The sequence below is a fragment of the Anomalospiza imberbis genome, chromosome 24 (assembly GCF_031753505.1).
Source record: "Anomalospiza imberbis isolate Cuckoo-Finch-1a 21T00152 chromosome 24, ASM3175350v1, whole genome shotgun sequence".
In the NCBI taxonomy this organism is placed as follows: Eukaryota; Metazoa; Chordata; class Aves; order Passeriformes; family Viduidae; genus Anomalospiza; species Anomalospiza imberbis.
The window spans coordinates 6,192,704-6,206,580 of NC_089704.1; the positions used below are offsets into that span (position 1 = coordinate 6,192,704).

The following is a 13,877-nucleotide window of genomic DNA, read 5'->3' on the forward strand; positions in this document are numbered from 1 at the left end:
AATTGCAGCAGTTAGGGAGCCACTGGGAGGCATTTCCAGAACATTTGTGCAGTCTGGGATTGTTTGGATCCTGTTAATTCCAGGAGCAACAATAAAAAAATGATGTGAGGATGATGGTGGTCAGGGTTAGAGCCCAGGCTGAGGACTGGGGCCCTTCTGAACTGGAGATAAAGAACCCCAGGGAGAGCAGGGCTGGGATCCCCAGCAGTGCTGCAGGAAAAGGGGGAAATCCAGTGGAGAAGAGAGGAAAAAGGGCACGAACAGCTCTGTTGCAGCAGCAGACCTGTGTGCCCAGCCCCATGGCCATCACCTGGGGACAGATAGGTGGCTTTGCAGAGCATTCCAGCACTTCTGGACTGGAGTCTTCTGCTCTTTTTTTTTTTTTTTTTTTTTTTAATTTTCATGTGGCAACGGGCTGTCAGTCATTCTGTGCTCCCCAGCTGCAGGGTAGGCTGCAGTTCTTCCTCCTTTAACTCATTTTTCATTTACAGTCCCATCCTGCTCTTGCAGGCTTTGCAGCTGGGCTCATCCTGGGCGCTGTCCCCAGCTCTCTCTGCTCCTTCCCAGAGCCCATCTGGGACCCTGGCTGAGGAAATGGCACCACAGAAATGCCTTTTTGCCATCTCTGCTGGAATTCCAATCACCTCTTTGTGGGCAGAGTCACAAGCAGGAGGAATTTTTGTCCCCTCAAATGTGATTTGAAGGTCACAGAGATGTTTCAGGAATTTTACAGCTCAGATTAACCAAAGCCACTTGTTTTCCTTGCCCAGTTATTTAAAGTTTCTGTCTGAACGTAAAACCTGACACAGTTTTTAATGCCTGCTGGGATAAGTCTGAAGTCATTTTGTTTTATTTTATTTCCCTCAATAAGAAAAAGAAGTTTCTGTCTATTTGAGAGGTCCTCTCCATGAGATAATTAGTGATAATTATGGATTATAGTGGCACAGATGAGAATTCTGGAGGTTGGGAGATTGTCTGAGTTGACCTGGGTTTGTATTTTCATTTTAACCATTTGCTGCTCTTCTTCATTTCCTTTTCCTTACAAACCTGAAGCCAAACAAAGGCCTGGGGAACAGGGGGAAGGTTTGAACCCAAAAGTGTTCAAAGAGAGCGTGTGTGGGGCTGGTACCAAAATACCTCCGTGTAGAAACCAGCACTGAAACCACCCCCACGCCCCCCACCTCCTCATTTCCTGGCTTTTGGCAGCATTTTCCAGCCATCCCCTGCCTCTGCTCACCTGGTTTCTCTTTCTTCAGCCAGTGCTGCTGCCCCCAGCTCCCGTTTAGCAGACAGTGAGTATGGCAGGAGGGCTCTGCTCCCTCCTGGCTGCTCTGCATGATCCCCTCACCGCGTGTGCTGCATTTCTGACATCCCTGCACGTTCTCCTGCTTCCCTGGAGGGTTTCCCCCCCTCCCAGTTCTCTCTCCCTGGAGCTGCTCTGCAGCTTCCCAAGGTCTGATTTACCCTGCTCATGTCCCTGCCTCTTGGGGGCACAGCAGTGAGAACTCCTTTGGTTTTGTGGGGGCTAACAGAGAAATCCCTCCCAGCCTCTGACCCTCCTGCCGGGTTCTTCCCAGGACTTTTGGAGCAAAGACATTCCTTGTCCTTCTGCCCTGGGAGTCCTGGTGTCAGTGCTGGCACAGTCTGTGCTCTGGGCAGTGCAGGCTTCTCTCCAAACTCATTTCTTTCCCGAGGTGTTCACATTTTTAGGGTTCTTAGCCCTGTTTTCCTCCTCTCTCTGTGTTCCTGGGTGTCGTGCAGGGAGGTGGGAACAAGCAGGGGCTCAGATCTCCTTAGGAGCTGCCCCTAGAGGCCTCCCAAGTGTTCCATTAACGGGCAGGGTGGGGCCAAAAGGAGGCAAAAATGGGGGTTTGGAGCTTCAGAACCCTTGGGGATGAGCAAAGCCTCAGGGCAGGAGGGCCCTGGGGCTGCCAGGACCCCCCTCCCTGCCCCAGGGCTTGGCAGGCAGCAGCAGGGCAGGATTTCTGCAGCCTCCGTGGGTGACACAGCCCTGCCACCGGGGCTGGCTGTGCCCCTCAGTCCCCTGCTCTTAAAGCTGCTCTGTTTCCCTGCTGTCACCCCCTGGTTCCCTGACCGTGCCCTGTGCATCCTTCTGTTTCCATAGCGACCCCACCTCGCGCTGCATCCCCGAGCCCCGCGGCACCGGGTGAGTACCTGGGGCTGCTGCCCGTGCCTGGAGTGCTGCCGGAGCCCGGGGTATCCCGGGAATCGCCGGGCTCTGGGGCACCCTGGGCTGTGTGGTGACAGCAGAGTGCTGCGTGAGCATGTTCACATCCCAGCACGCTGCCACTCTTCCCCCTCTTCCCCCCGTTCTGCCAAGCACGGGCTGAAAAATGGGAATAAGAGGTTTAGAAAAAGCACAGAGGGAGAGAAAGAGGAATCACCTTCCCCATTTTTCTGTTAAAGCTGCCTTTGCAAAAGGGATGGGCATTAAATTATTTTCTTGCTGCCCTGCCTTGCTCTGTTTGCTTTGAATATAGGGAGATACAGTTGATATTAAAAGTAGGATATTGGATGCTGGAAGAAGATGCAAATGAGGAGGTAAAATACCGTGCAGGAGAGATCCCAGGGCCCTGCTTGCCTTAAAAGAGGCCTCCGGCTTCCAGAAAATTCCGTATCTGAGATGGGGACTGGATTCAGACTCCCTTGGCTGGGTGGTCAGGGGAGAAGAAAAACACTGAGTGAAGATCTGATTTACCTGGTGCATGTGTGTGTTCTGAATAACTATTGATCCCTGCCAAGCCAAATGCTCTTCTTGTGACTTGCAATAGTAAGAAGTGTGTGTGTGGAATGGGAGGTGACTGAGGTATTTACCTGAGGGGGCTGAGAAATGGTTTTGTGAATGGAAAACACTCAAAGCATGAAGTGTGGGATGGTCTTGGGGGTTGGGATGGAGGGAGAGGAGAGTGTGGCCAGTCAAATGAATTTGTAATTAATTATAATGCATGCATTTATGACTGGCATGTTTCATGGTGACTGTAAATGTCCTTTACCTGCCAGTGGCCACCAGCAGCGTGTTCCTTGTGCAGTAATTTTTATTCCCAAAGTGCCAAACCCCAATCTGTGATGCACTCAGGGGCTGAAGAGACCTTTTCATTCCTGTCAGCCTTGGAGGATGGGCTGGAGAGGGCAAAGGCAGGCTCTGCTAATCATCCTTTATTCCTCAGCAGGCAGAGACTCCCTTCTGGCTGTTCCTGTGTGGGCTGGACACAGCTCCCCTTGGAGGGAAAACGTTGGGTTCATGTTTAAAGAACAGTTTGTTCTGAAAAAGAAGATTCTTTACCCAGAAAGGCTCCTAAGAGCTAATTAATGATAAACATTTTCCGCAGTTTTGTTGGCGCAGGGGCTGTGTGTGGAGGAGGAGGAGGAGGAGGGGGAAATTTTCCCTTTTGCCCCGCACTGGGGTTCGGGCTGAGAGCAGGAGCAGAGCTGTTATTTGTGTGTACACTCCATTTCTGCAAGCACTGCCCACATTGGTATGCTGGGCTGTGCTGCAGCCTGTGAAAATGAGAAATTCAGCAGCAGAGAAAGGGCAGTGGCACGGGGCAGATGCTGCTCTAGCTCTGCATCATTTAATTACTGCTGCTGCTGGGAGTGATCTGTGCTCTCCCCTGGCCTCCCCTGGGGGCTCAGTGAATGAAACCAGCAGCAATTAGGGAATGAGAGCTGCCCTGTGGCACCACGGAGGCAGGGACAGAAACCTAATGAGGCTGCAGGGCTCTCTCCACTTTGGGGCTTTTTGGCCGTGGGCTCCGTGGGCTCAGTGGCACGTGGGAGATGTCCGTAGGCATGGAGGAGGTTTAGGAATGTCTCTCCTTGGATTTAACCCTCTGAGGTTGCACCAGGAAACAGTTCTGTACCAGTTTTGATGTTTTTCTTGCAGCTCTCTCCGCTCTGGGACCTGCTCTGCCTTGCAGTGGTTGAGCTCACTTGAAAAAGGGGATTTATTTTCAGGTTGGAGGGGGCTTGTGGAAAGTGCCCCTGCCTAGGACTGGAAATCTTTAAGGTTCCTTCCAACCCAAACCATTTTATGCTATTTATGCTGCTAGCTCTGCCCTTGATCTTTACCTAAAGCTCCTCTCATGAGGACAGGCCGCCTCTCTTGCCTGGTTTGAGAGCTCGGGTTATATTGAGTTTACTGCAGTTTGGGAGAGGTTTCTTCCTGATCAGAAGACAGGGATCTTCCTTCCAGCCAACCTCACAGCAACTCTTAAACCTCCCTTCTTCACAGTGCCCAGAGTTCTGTGAGCCTGTGTTTAAAGAGAATGGATTGAGAGCTTGGCTGTAACAAATGGATTTTACATTTTGTGCCATCAGTTTTTTCCCTGGTAATGGCCTGTCCTTAATCTTGTCAGAGACAAGCACCCAAAAGATTAAGGGTTTAATTCTCTATACATCAAATTAGCAGGGAACTACCAGAGCACTGTGGAGTAGCCTCATTAGGATGAGACAGAGGCACGAGCGTGAGAAATGCGAGTTTTGGAGTGATTTGGGACGGGAATTTGGACTCGGTGCTGTGCTCAGGGCTGGCAGCTGATCTCTCCTCATTCCCTGCCACTGTCCCTGCACTCCCCCATCTCTCCCTGCAGCTGCTGCCTTCCCTGGGCCCCGCTGGTGATGGATTCCTCCTGGCTGGCAGAGCCCCCCTTGCCCACCCAGCCCCTCGGTGCCAAGGCCAGCTGGCTCCACTGAGCCCACCCAGCTGCAGCTCCTGGTGGACAAGTGTCCTTGGCCGTGGTCACCTCAGCAGGGTTTTCTCTCCTGCAGTTGTTGCTGTTGTTGAGGGGCACGTTTGTGCTGCAGAGGGAGGACACACCAGTGTGGGGTGCCACGGTTTGTCCTCGTTTTGGGCTGGTTGTGACCCTTTCAGCTCCGCTGCCTCGGAATAACAATATTCCCTTTTTCTTCCCAGCAGTTTTGTGGATTCCTCCAGCAGTCCTGGCACACACTACAATGATTTTTGTCCCTTTTGTTCTTTGTATGACTAAGCAGTGATGCAGCTGTGCCTAACACAAGGCCATAACTCAGTGCTTGCTGTGGTTTAATATTCTTATTTTCCAGGCGGTTTTACTGTCCCCCCTCCCAGTGTTTCTGATATATGCTGGCTAATTTAATTTTGCTCCTATTTTTATTTACTCTGTAATTCTGTTGTTGATTTTTTTCCCTTGCCCATTGTTTACATCAGTTTTTTAATTTTTTTGTATTTTCCATGTGACCTCCTCCACTTTCCTTTCAACCAAACTCATGTGCGTGCGTATCATGTGAATTTGTCATGTGGCTTGCATGGTGCTGATGATGTCGTCCTCGCTGGTGAACAGAAGGTAAAATACTTTGTTCTGATTGGTTGCCTAGATTTTTGGGGTGAGGATTCCCCTCCAGGATCTCCAAATTCCAAAAAATAAAAATCCCACCGAGCCTTTTTGGAGGAGGTGCTCGTCACTGTCTGCATGGGAAGAACTTGACTTCAATCCTCTGCGTTGAGCTGGAAAAGCTCGGAGGGAAAACAGGAAAAAAAAAAAAAAAAAAAACAAAAAAATCACCTGGCTCAGTCATTTGCTTCTTCATTCTCAGAGTCCAGCAAGGAACTGTCCTAGGAAGGTGCTGAAAAACCTCTGGAATGAGCACCAAAGGCCAAAATCCTTTTGCCTCTCTGTGGTACCAGGCACAGACTGGAATTTGATGGGAAATTAGGGCTCACATTCTGGGAGCACCCTCTCTCCTGTTGCTTTAGCAGCATTTTGACCCTATAAAATACACATTTATATTGAGATATGTGCACATATCCCCACTGTACATGTTCAGTAGCCTTCCAAAATAATCCTGAATTCTCTGAAATCTGATTATTTGGAGTATGTCACAATTTGATTTAAGAAATCATTTCCTTTTTATTGTGAGTAGAACTTAAGCATAGCTAGAATGAGAGCTGTGTTATGAAATACTCTCTCTATAAAGTGCTGTCATAAAATCCTCTCTCTGTATAAAACTCTGCATATAAATCCTGTGAAATGGCACACCCGGAGTCCATGGTGGGAGCCAGACCTCACACAGCTCTCAGCAGAGGTGCTGTGGAGTTTTTCCTGCCAGAGCCCCTCGTTCCTCCCAGCGAGCTCCTGGGGGCCTGGCAAGGCTTTAACCAAGCTCAGCTCACAGGAGCTGCTGATCCCCAGCAAACCAAGAGGCAAATGATGGAGCCAGGCACTTGCTGGAGATGGAGTCAGCTGCAGCAGAGCGTGGGGTGGTGCAGAGCAGTTCCTGCGGCACTGGGGTTCCCACACTTGGCTCTGAGCACAGCCCAGCGGGGGGAGGGAGGCAAGCTCCTGCTCTTCTGCTGCCCCGGCCACAGGAGGAGTGGTGAGAACCAGGGAGGAATTGGCTTGTTACGATCCAGGACTTCTGGAGTCACCTTTTTGTCCGGGACCACCCCCAGGAAAGGATTTAGGCTGGGGTTTGCCAGGAAAACAGAACTAACACCAGTAACCTTCCCACATGACTGCATGCACAGAAGAGCCCTGTCCTGCTCTCCTCCCTCTCTGCTGGGCTCCCAGCAGGATGGGAGACGTGCCTGTCTCGTTTCTGCACGTTCTGCTTGTGTTCCTTATTTCTGCTGCTGGTGTTTGCTCCCCTCGTGTGCACCCCGACCCCCAGCCTGTTCTTTCTCTGTGTTTTTGCCTCTCCTGGAGGCTCTCCCTGGTGTCCGTTCCCAGTTCTGGTTATGTGGTGCTCAGAGATTGCAGAAATCAGCCCTTTCCTCGTTCCTCTGCTGCAGAATTCTCCAGGTTTGGTCTCTGAGCTCAGGGAGGATGCAGGACCTTTCCTTGCTGCCAGCTGGGCAAGGATTTAACCTCAGTGATCTTTCATTTTCCCTCTTCTCCCCACCTCAAGTTGCACCCACTCCTGGTGCTCATGGCACCCTCTGAAAAACACAATAAAACCAAGAATTTCTGCAATCCAGCAGACCAGTGTTAGGGCAAGGAAGCCCTGAATAGAAACCAAAGGGTTGAGAGGATACCAGGAAACATTTCCTGCTTCCCTGCAGCAGCAGATGATCGGTGTGCTGACGGCTTAGCAGGGAGTGGGTGAAAATGAAATTGGAAATGCAATGGCTCAGAGCACTGCCCTCAGCTCCCCTGCCACCAGCAGCTTTGGGAAGCCCTTCAGGCTCTGGGAGCCTGGAAAAAGTCCTCATTTCCTTGCTCAGGCTCCCCCTGGGTTCATGTGGAGCCCAGGGGAGGGATAGCTGAGCTGGCACTGCAGGGCTGGGCTGTCCTGGAGTCCCAGCACAGCAAAGGCTGCTCCTCTCTCAGCTCAAGACCTGTCTGGGGCCTTTCCTTCTTGGCTGAGTGTCCTGGGGGGAGTTGGAGCATCAGCCTCAATCCCTCAGCATCGTCACTGGGAGCACAAGGTCCTGCATCCTCCTGCACAGGGAGGATTGGAATCAGATCCTTGATGATCAGAGGAAAGCTGGGCTCTGTGGAGCTGCTGGCTCTCACCAGCCAGGCAGCAGCAGCAGCATGTGGGGTCCCTTAAGGATTCCCGTGTTGCAAAGGCTGGGGAGGGCTCTGAGGAGGGAGGGACAGGCTGGTTTCTGCCCTGGGTGAGCAGGAGCTGCCCTGGCATGGAGCACCCCTGTGATGCTGTTCTGCTTTGCAGCCCCCGTGCATGTCTGAGCATGAGTCCTTCTCTGAGCTCCTGCTGACCACCTTCTCTCTCCAGCTACTCACATTTTCACTCATTCTAGGGTTGCTGATTCTGCTGGACTAAACTTTTCCCACTAAACTTCTTCCTCCTCTGTTTGACACACTAACCCAGTTTTCATTTTACAGCCCTGTGTCTGGATTGCATCCACCTGCTTGAGATAAATGAAATAAATATGTATTTCTGGAGAGAAAACTATGCCTTACCCGGGCTTGCACTGCTCCACCTGTTGGTTTTCAGCACTTAGGAGTGTTCTTTTCCTTGAAGAGAAATGTTTCTCAAAGCTGAAATGAATTTAAACTATTGGGGGAGGAAGGAGTGGATCAAGAGCTAGAAATTAGATAATTCAAAGTGAAGAAAAGGAAGAAAAGTTTCAGCAGAGCAGGTAATTAATCATGGGAATGGCTGTGTGTAAAGTACAGCAGCATCTCTGACATTTGAAATCAGGAATAAGCATCTTTTCAAAGGATGTTCCTATTAGTCTCAGTGCTCAATCACTGGGAAAAAAATGCAGGCTGTGTTAGATGAAAGGTCAGATTCCGTAAGTGCAGTGTTCCCTCAGCACTTGAGGATCTCTGTTCTCATCACTGATTATCTCTGAGACTGGGGGAGTGGGGAAGGACGCAGGAGATGCTGCTCTTGTTCTGTCCCTCTGCCACAAACACTGAGAATTCAGCCCAGCTGCTCGTGGGGGGCTCAGGGCTCAGCCAGAGCAGAGCCAGGGCTGCCCCTGCTGCTCCCGGGAGCTGCCTGGGGCTCCGGGTGCCAGCACCAGGCTTTTGCTTCTGGGAGTTCTTGCTGATTAACCAGGACAATTATTGCAGAGTAGCTCCTGCCAGGCAGCCCCACAATCAAAAGCAGGGGCTTTGTGGTGGTGTTTGTCTTTTGGGATTAAGGGAGAAATATCATTGCTGGTTTAACTGATGTGTTCAGTGTGCCCAGGGGAGGATGGGGTTTCCCTGTTTATCTGTGCCTTAAACCACACTTGTGTCACCTTTTCATGTTCAGTGTGCACTGAGAAAGCTGTCCCAGGGTGGAATGCACATCTGGAACGTCCAGGGGGCATGGGAGCCTTGCAGTGGGGATAAAGGCAGAGGAAAGGATTTGGAAAAGCAAAACATAACCTGGAAAAAAGGAGTGTTTTCTGTTTACATCCGTCAGAGGAGTTGCTGTGTGGTTAAACACAAATGTGTGTGTCCCACACTCCTGGAGTGTGATTGCTTCCCTTCTTGGAACAGTGCACCAGCATGGAATTCATCTTAAATCATAGTTTCAGCCCAGGTCCTGCAGTTTCCCATCGGTGTTTCACAAAAAAATTTCCTTTGAAAGGGAGGAGGGAGGGGAAAGGGCTTCAGATTCCTTCTGAAGATGAACTTTTGAAGGAGGCTGGGAGATGAACCTTCCTGTGGCCACTCAGGAGTGCCTGTGCTGTCCATGAGGAGCTGGACACAAATCCAGGGTGCAAATCTGCAGTCAGACCTTCTGTATTTGGCTTTTTCAGCAGAGGTGCAGGGTGGGACTGGGATCCTCCCGTGGCATGGAGGAATTGAGGAGCTGGGTGGGAAAAGCAGTTTGGGAGCTGTGGGTTGCAGGGGTGGGGTTGTAGATCAGTGTGCCCTGCAGGAGGAAGGGCCATTTCCTTTTCCTGCTGGTGGCAGGGGTGCAGTCTGGGAAATGACAGCCTTTTTCTCCTGAAAATGGAAATTGCAGAAGAGTGAAGGGGTTTCTCTGAATTTCTCCCCAGTATCCCCTGGAGTTCCACCAGTGCAGGCTGAGTGAGGGGATGTGCTCTGGGCTTCTGTTCAGGTGTTTTCACATTCATTTATGTGGTCCAGCAACCCTAAAACCCCTAAACAAGTTCAGGGTGTGGACTGAGAGGCACAAGGTCCTTTTCAGTGGTGCTCTGTACATGCCATCGCACAGGAGCAGCCACAGAGCCCTTCCTGATGTTTGCCAGGTGTTCCACAGCAGTTCCTACGACAAAAGCAGCGAGGAATTGCTCATTGCTTTGGGATTTTCTTGGGGGAGGAGGGATCTCTTTCACTCTGACTCCCTTCCAGCACACACAAAAATGGAAATTTGGTGTTTCAAATGCAAGAAATACTCGGGTGTGGCAAATATTTACCTCAGACACACGGTGTCCTCTGCGTCTGGCTCAGCTCATTCCCTGAGCTGCGGATGATAAAGTATTCTTCTGATTTTTTTTTATGAGCACTTTTTCCTTGATAATGCCTTCTTATTTTTTCCACAAATAACCCTGAATGCCCCGTTGTTGCAGGGGAACCCAGCGCCCCCAAGCTGGAAGGTCACATAGGAGAAGATGGCAACTCCATCAAAGTGAACGTCATCAAGCAGGACGACGGTGGCTCCCCGATCAGGCACTACCTGATCAAGTACAAAGCTGTAAGTGTGGCTCAGCCCGGGCTGCTCGGCCTCCCTGGGCTCTGGGAGGGGCTGGACTGAGGAGAGAGATCTCTGTCACTCAGGTGGCTGAAATCTGACGTGCTGAGATGTGAAGGAGCGCTTTTGCAGGAGCAGAACTTGCGGCTTTTGCCCTCTGGAAATAGTGCAGTGGTGGGGCAGAAGGAGAGGAGGGATTTCTTCTCAGGAAGCAGGGTTCTGGGCAGGAGAGAGGCTGCTTTGGCATCTCACCCTCTCCACCCAGCAGCATGTGATGGTTTCAGTGGATCCCAGAACAGCTGGGGTTGGAGGGAGCTCTGGATTTCCCCCTGTCCACAGGGACGTGTCCAGGTAGCCTTGGGATGTCTCCAGAGAGGGAAAGCTTCCATGGGTGCCTGTTCCAGAGCTCTGCCACCCTCCACGGGAAGAAATTCTTCCTCATACTGGGGTGGAACTTGCTGTGTTTTAGTTGGTGGCCACTGCTCCTCGTCCTGTGACATCCAACAGAGCCTGGCCCCATCCTGTGACACCCTTTGGGGGTGTCTGTGTGGGGTGACAGTGCTGCTGAGCCTGTGGGGTGCCCCTGACCCTGTCCCCTGTGATGCCTTGAGAGGCTACAGGGGCTGGCCAGAGCTAACTGAATAAAGCAGGGATTTACTGAAAGGCTTTTAAAGGACACACCTTGGGCTGCACAAGAGCCCAGCTGTGGCTACACCCAAGAAGGACCCCAGATCACGAGTTTTGACACTTTTATAAGTTTTGGTCCATTTCCGTATTGGGTTAATTGTGCAATTCCAGCTCCAGGTGCTGCAGTCCCATCCTCCCAGTTTGCTCCCCTCCCTTCCCTGCTGTTTGCACTTTTTGGGGCTGAAGCTGCAGCGCTGTCCTTGGTCCTGGGCTGGAAGAGGATTGTTCTGTGTGCCTGAGCTGTGAGGAGAGCTGCTGACACTTGATCTGGAGTGAACCCACCCCTCCAGATCCCTGCTCCTGGACTGTGCTGTCTGCAGACGGACAGACAGCAGGACAGAGCTCTCCTTTGCTTTTAGTTTGTTTTTAGCTAACTAAAAGTTAGCTGAAGTTTAACTAAAAGTTACCTGAAGTTCTGAGGCAGAGAAGTTCCCTGGACTGTGGTTTTTCTTTATCTTTAGACCTGTTAACCCCACTCCAGACTGAACACCCAGACATCACTGGCAGCTCTCACCTGCAGCCCTCCAGGCTGGCCCTGGGCTGCAGCATTCCCATCCCAGAGTGATGTACCCATGCAGTAAGGATCTGGAAAACACCAAAGCCCAACCTTAAAGCATCACCTGGGTGACAGCAGCTCTCTGGCCACAGAGAGAAACCCAGCTTTCCCCAGGCATCGTGCTGGGGAAAGGCTGTGAGGAGATCAGAGAAAAGAATGAAAAACCATTCTTGACTTGCTGTACCTGGTATTGAGAACATGTAGAATGTGTTAGAGAGATTTGTTTACCAAAGAGTAGTTTCTTAATTAGCCAATAGTGACGGTGTTTGAATTAGAGGATGTCACTGTAAGACACGAGAAAGCACAATGTGAGCCGCTGCTGCTGTAAAGGTAAAAAGGGCAAGTTTATTTTCTGACTCCAGCATTTATAGTTTTCCAAAGGTGCCAGTGGATTGGAAGGTGAGCGTGCCACCTCTCCAACGACACTGGACAAACTACCAGTCCATCAAAGTTCTCCGCCTCTGTGAAGGAATGCAAAAACAATAAGTTATTAACAGAAAGTGTGTGAGAAAGTTTGCTACAAGAATGTAAGCTCAGAAGGCTATAGAAAATGTTAAAAAATCAGGGCGACAAGAGGGCCAGTAAATCCACCTGAATCGTGGAATTGTGCAGCCCAAGGTGCGTCCTTTAAAAGCCTTTTAATAAATTCCCTTTCACAGACAAGTGGGATTCCCCTTGTCTACAAAAGCAAAGTAAAGAGATTGCTCAGCCCTCTGTGAACCAGATCAGTGCTGTGGTACCCTGACAGCGATCCCCTGTGCCCTCCTGCAGAAGCACTCCTCGGAGTGGAAGCCCGAGATCCGGCTGCCGTCGGGCAGCGACCACGTGATGCTGAAATCCCTGGACTGGAACGCCGACTACGAGGTGTACGTGGTGGCCGAGAACCAGCAGGGCAAGTCCAAGCCTGCCCACTACGCCTTCCGCACCTCAGCCCAGCCCACCGTCATCCCAGGTACTGCTGCTCTGCCCCCCGTGGGCTCTGCTGCCCATTAATGCCCCGGAGCTGCCCTAATGTGCCCCAGTAACCCCCAGAGCTCGCTTGCTTGAAGCCCATTCTCTCATGGTTGGTTCCCCCATCCGAAGCTGAGGGTTGTGGCTGCGTGCATACCTTGTGGCAGGTATGTGGGAGCGCTCCCTGTGGCAAACCCCTGCCTGGCTGTTCCCAGGGGATGCTGGCTCCTTGTGTGGGGTAGGAAAAGCTTTCTGAGAGCAGAAGGTGGAATTCCCCTTTTAGACCCCTCCAGCTCTGCAGGGGGATGCTTTTCACAAGGCAGGTTTCCCAAATCTCCTGCCTGCCTGCTTGTCTGTCTCTGGAGGAATAAAGGCATCAGGAGTTTGCTGGCAGTTGGGTGAGAAGGCAGTGAAAATCTCTCTCTGAGCATTTTTCAATTCAAATCACCAAATGACTGTAATTTTCAAACAGCAACGATTCAGTGTTGAGGAGGAGATTAGGAGAAAATAACTCAAAGGATAACTTCAGGATGCTGCTGGAAGCTCTTAAGACAGACTGTGCTTAGAGTGCTCATAAAGAGAGGGATAAGGACAATTACTGCAAAAGCCAAGCAGAACTCTCAGCTGGGAAACTGGAACTGAGCAGTTTGTGGCAATCTGTTGAAAGGACAGTTAGGATTTCTTTTCTACACGTGGACATTTAAAAAAAGGAGTGGGGAAACCCACACAAAGCAACCAGAACCTGAGGATGGGATGGCTGGAGTAGCTGTAAATTGAAGTTGTGGTGGTTAAAGACAGGGATGCTGAGTCAAGGCCTCCCTGCACGGGCAGGGTTGGTGCTGCCAGCCCGTCCTGAAGGATCTCATTCTGTCTCATGTTTTCTCTTGAAAGCAGAGAGTTTCCTTCAGTCTTTCCCTGAGAATTCAGTCCCTGCCCTGCTCCCCTGAGCCCATTCCCTGGCTGGAGAGAGCAGCTCAGACCTTGTGGGAAGGCTGCAGTCCCCCTTGGCTGAGGCAGGTCTTGTTGTTGAGCACAGAAATGGGTGAAAAAGTGGGAAAAGTGGGACTGGCAGTGAGGAGGAGGGAGATGGCCCAAAGGAGAGCCTGGGGGTGCTTGAACAGGGCGTAGTTTTGGGTGGAAGGACCCTCAGTAACTCATTAAACATCTCACTCTGTGGTTGTCATTTTCAACAGCTCTAACCCTTGCTCCCCCTCTGATCCTTTTAAATCCATGTAACATGAGCAGGAGCCCTCTAAAACACAGGGACAAGCCAGTTTGTTCCCAGAGGTGAAACTTCTCTGGCCTCTCTGAAGTTATTCCTTGCTTAGCTTGGTGTGAAGCCCAGGAGGAGCCGGGATCTGAGGCTGCACGTGGAAAAGCAGTTTTTGGGCGTGCAGGGTTGCCCCAGGAGCTGGAATTCAGCTGGTGCTCAGGACGTGCTGTGTCCTTGTGCAGTGCCACGGGTACTGCTGGCTTTGTGACTCTCTGTGACAAGGCTTTTGCTGCCTTTGTGTCTCTTTCTCCCTGGTTTTTGTCGTTTTGGCCTCCCAAGGCGTTCCCTGGTGCC

General features: G+C 51.1%; 1 protein-coding gene across 11 annotated transcripts in view; it reads left to right on the forward strand.

Annotated features, from left to right (window-relative positions):
- NCAM1 (neural cell adhesion molecule 1) overlaps positions 1-13,877 on the forward strand; it is a 90,550-nt gene that overhangs the window by 65,350 nt on the left and 11,323 nt on the right. For all 11 annotated transcript variants that reach the window (XM_068172173.1, XM_068172178.1, XM_068172179.1 and 8 more), the window contains 2 exons: positions 9,995-10,119; positions 12,131-12,311. In XM_068172173.1, the coding sequence (XP_068028274.1) occupies positions 9,995-10,119; positions 12,131-12,311 (306 nt within the window). The remainder of the gene's footprint in view (positions 1-9,994; positions 10,120-12,130; positions 12,312-13,877) is intronic.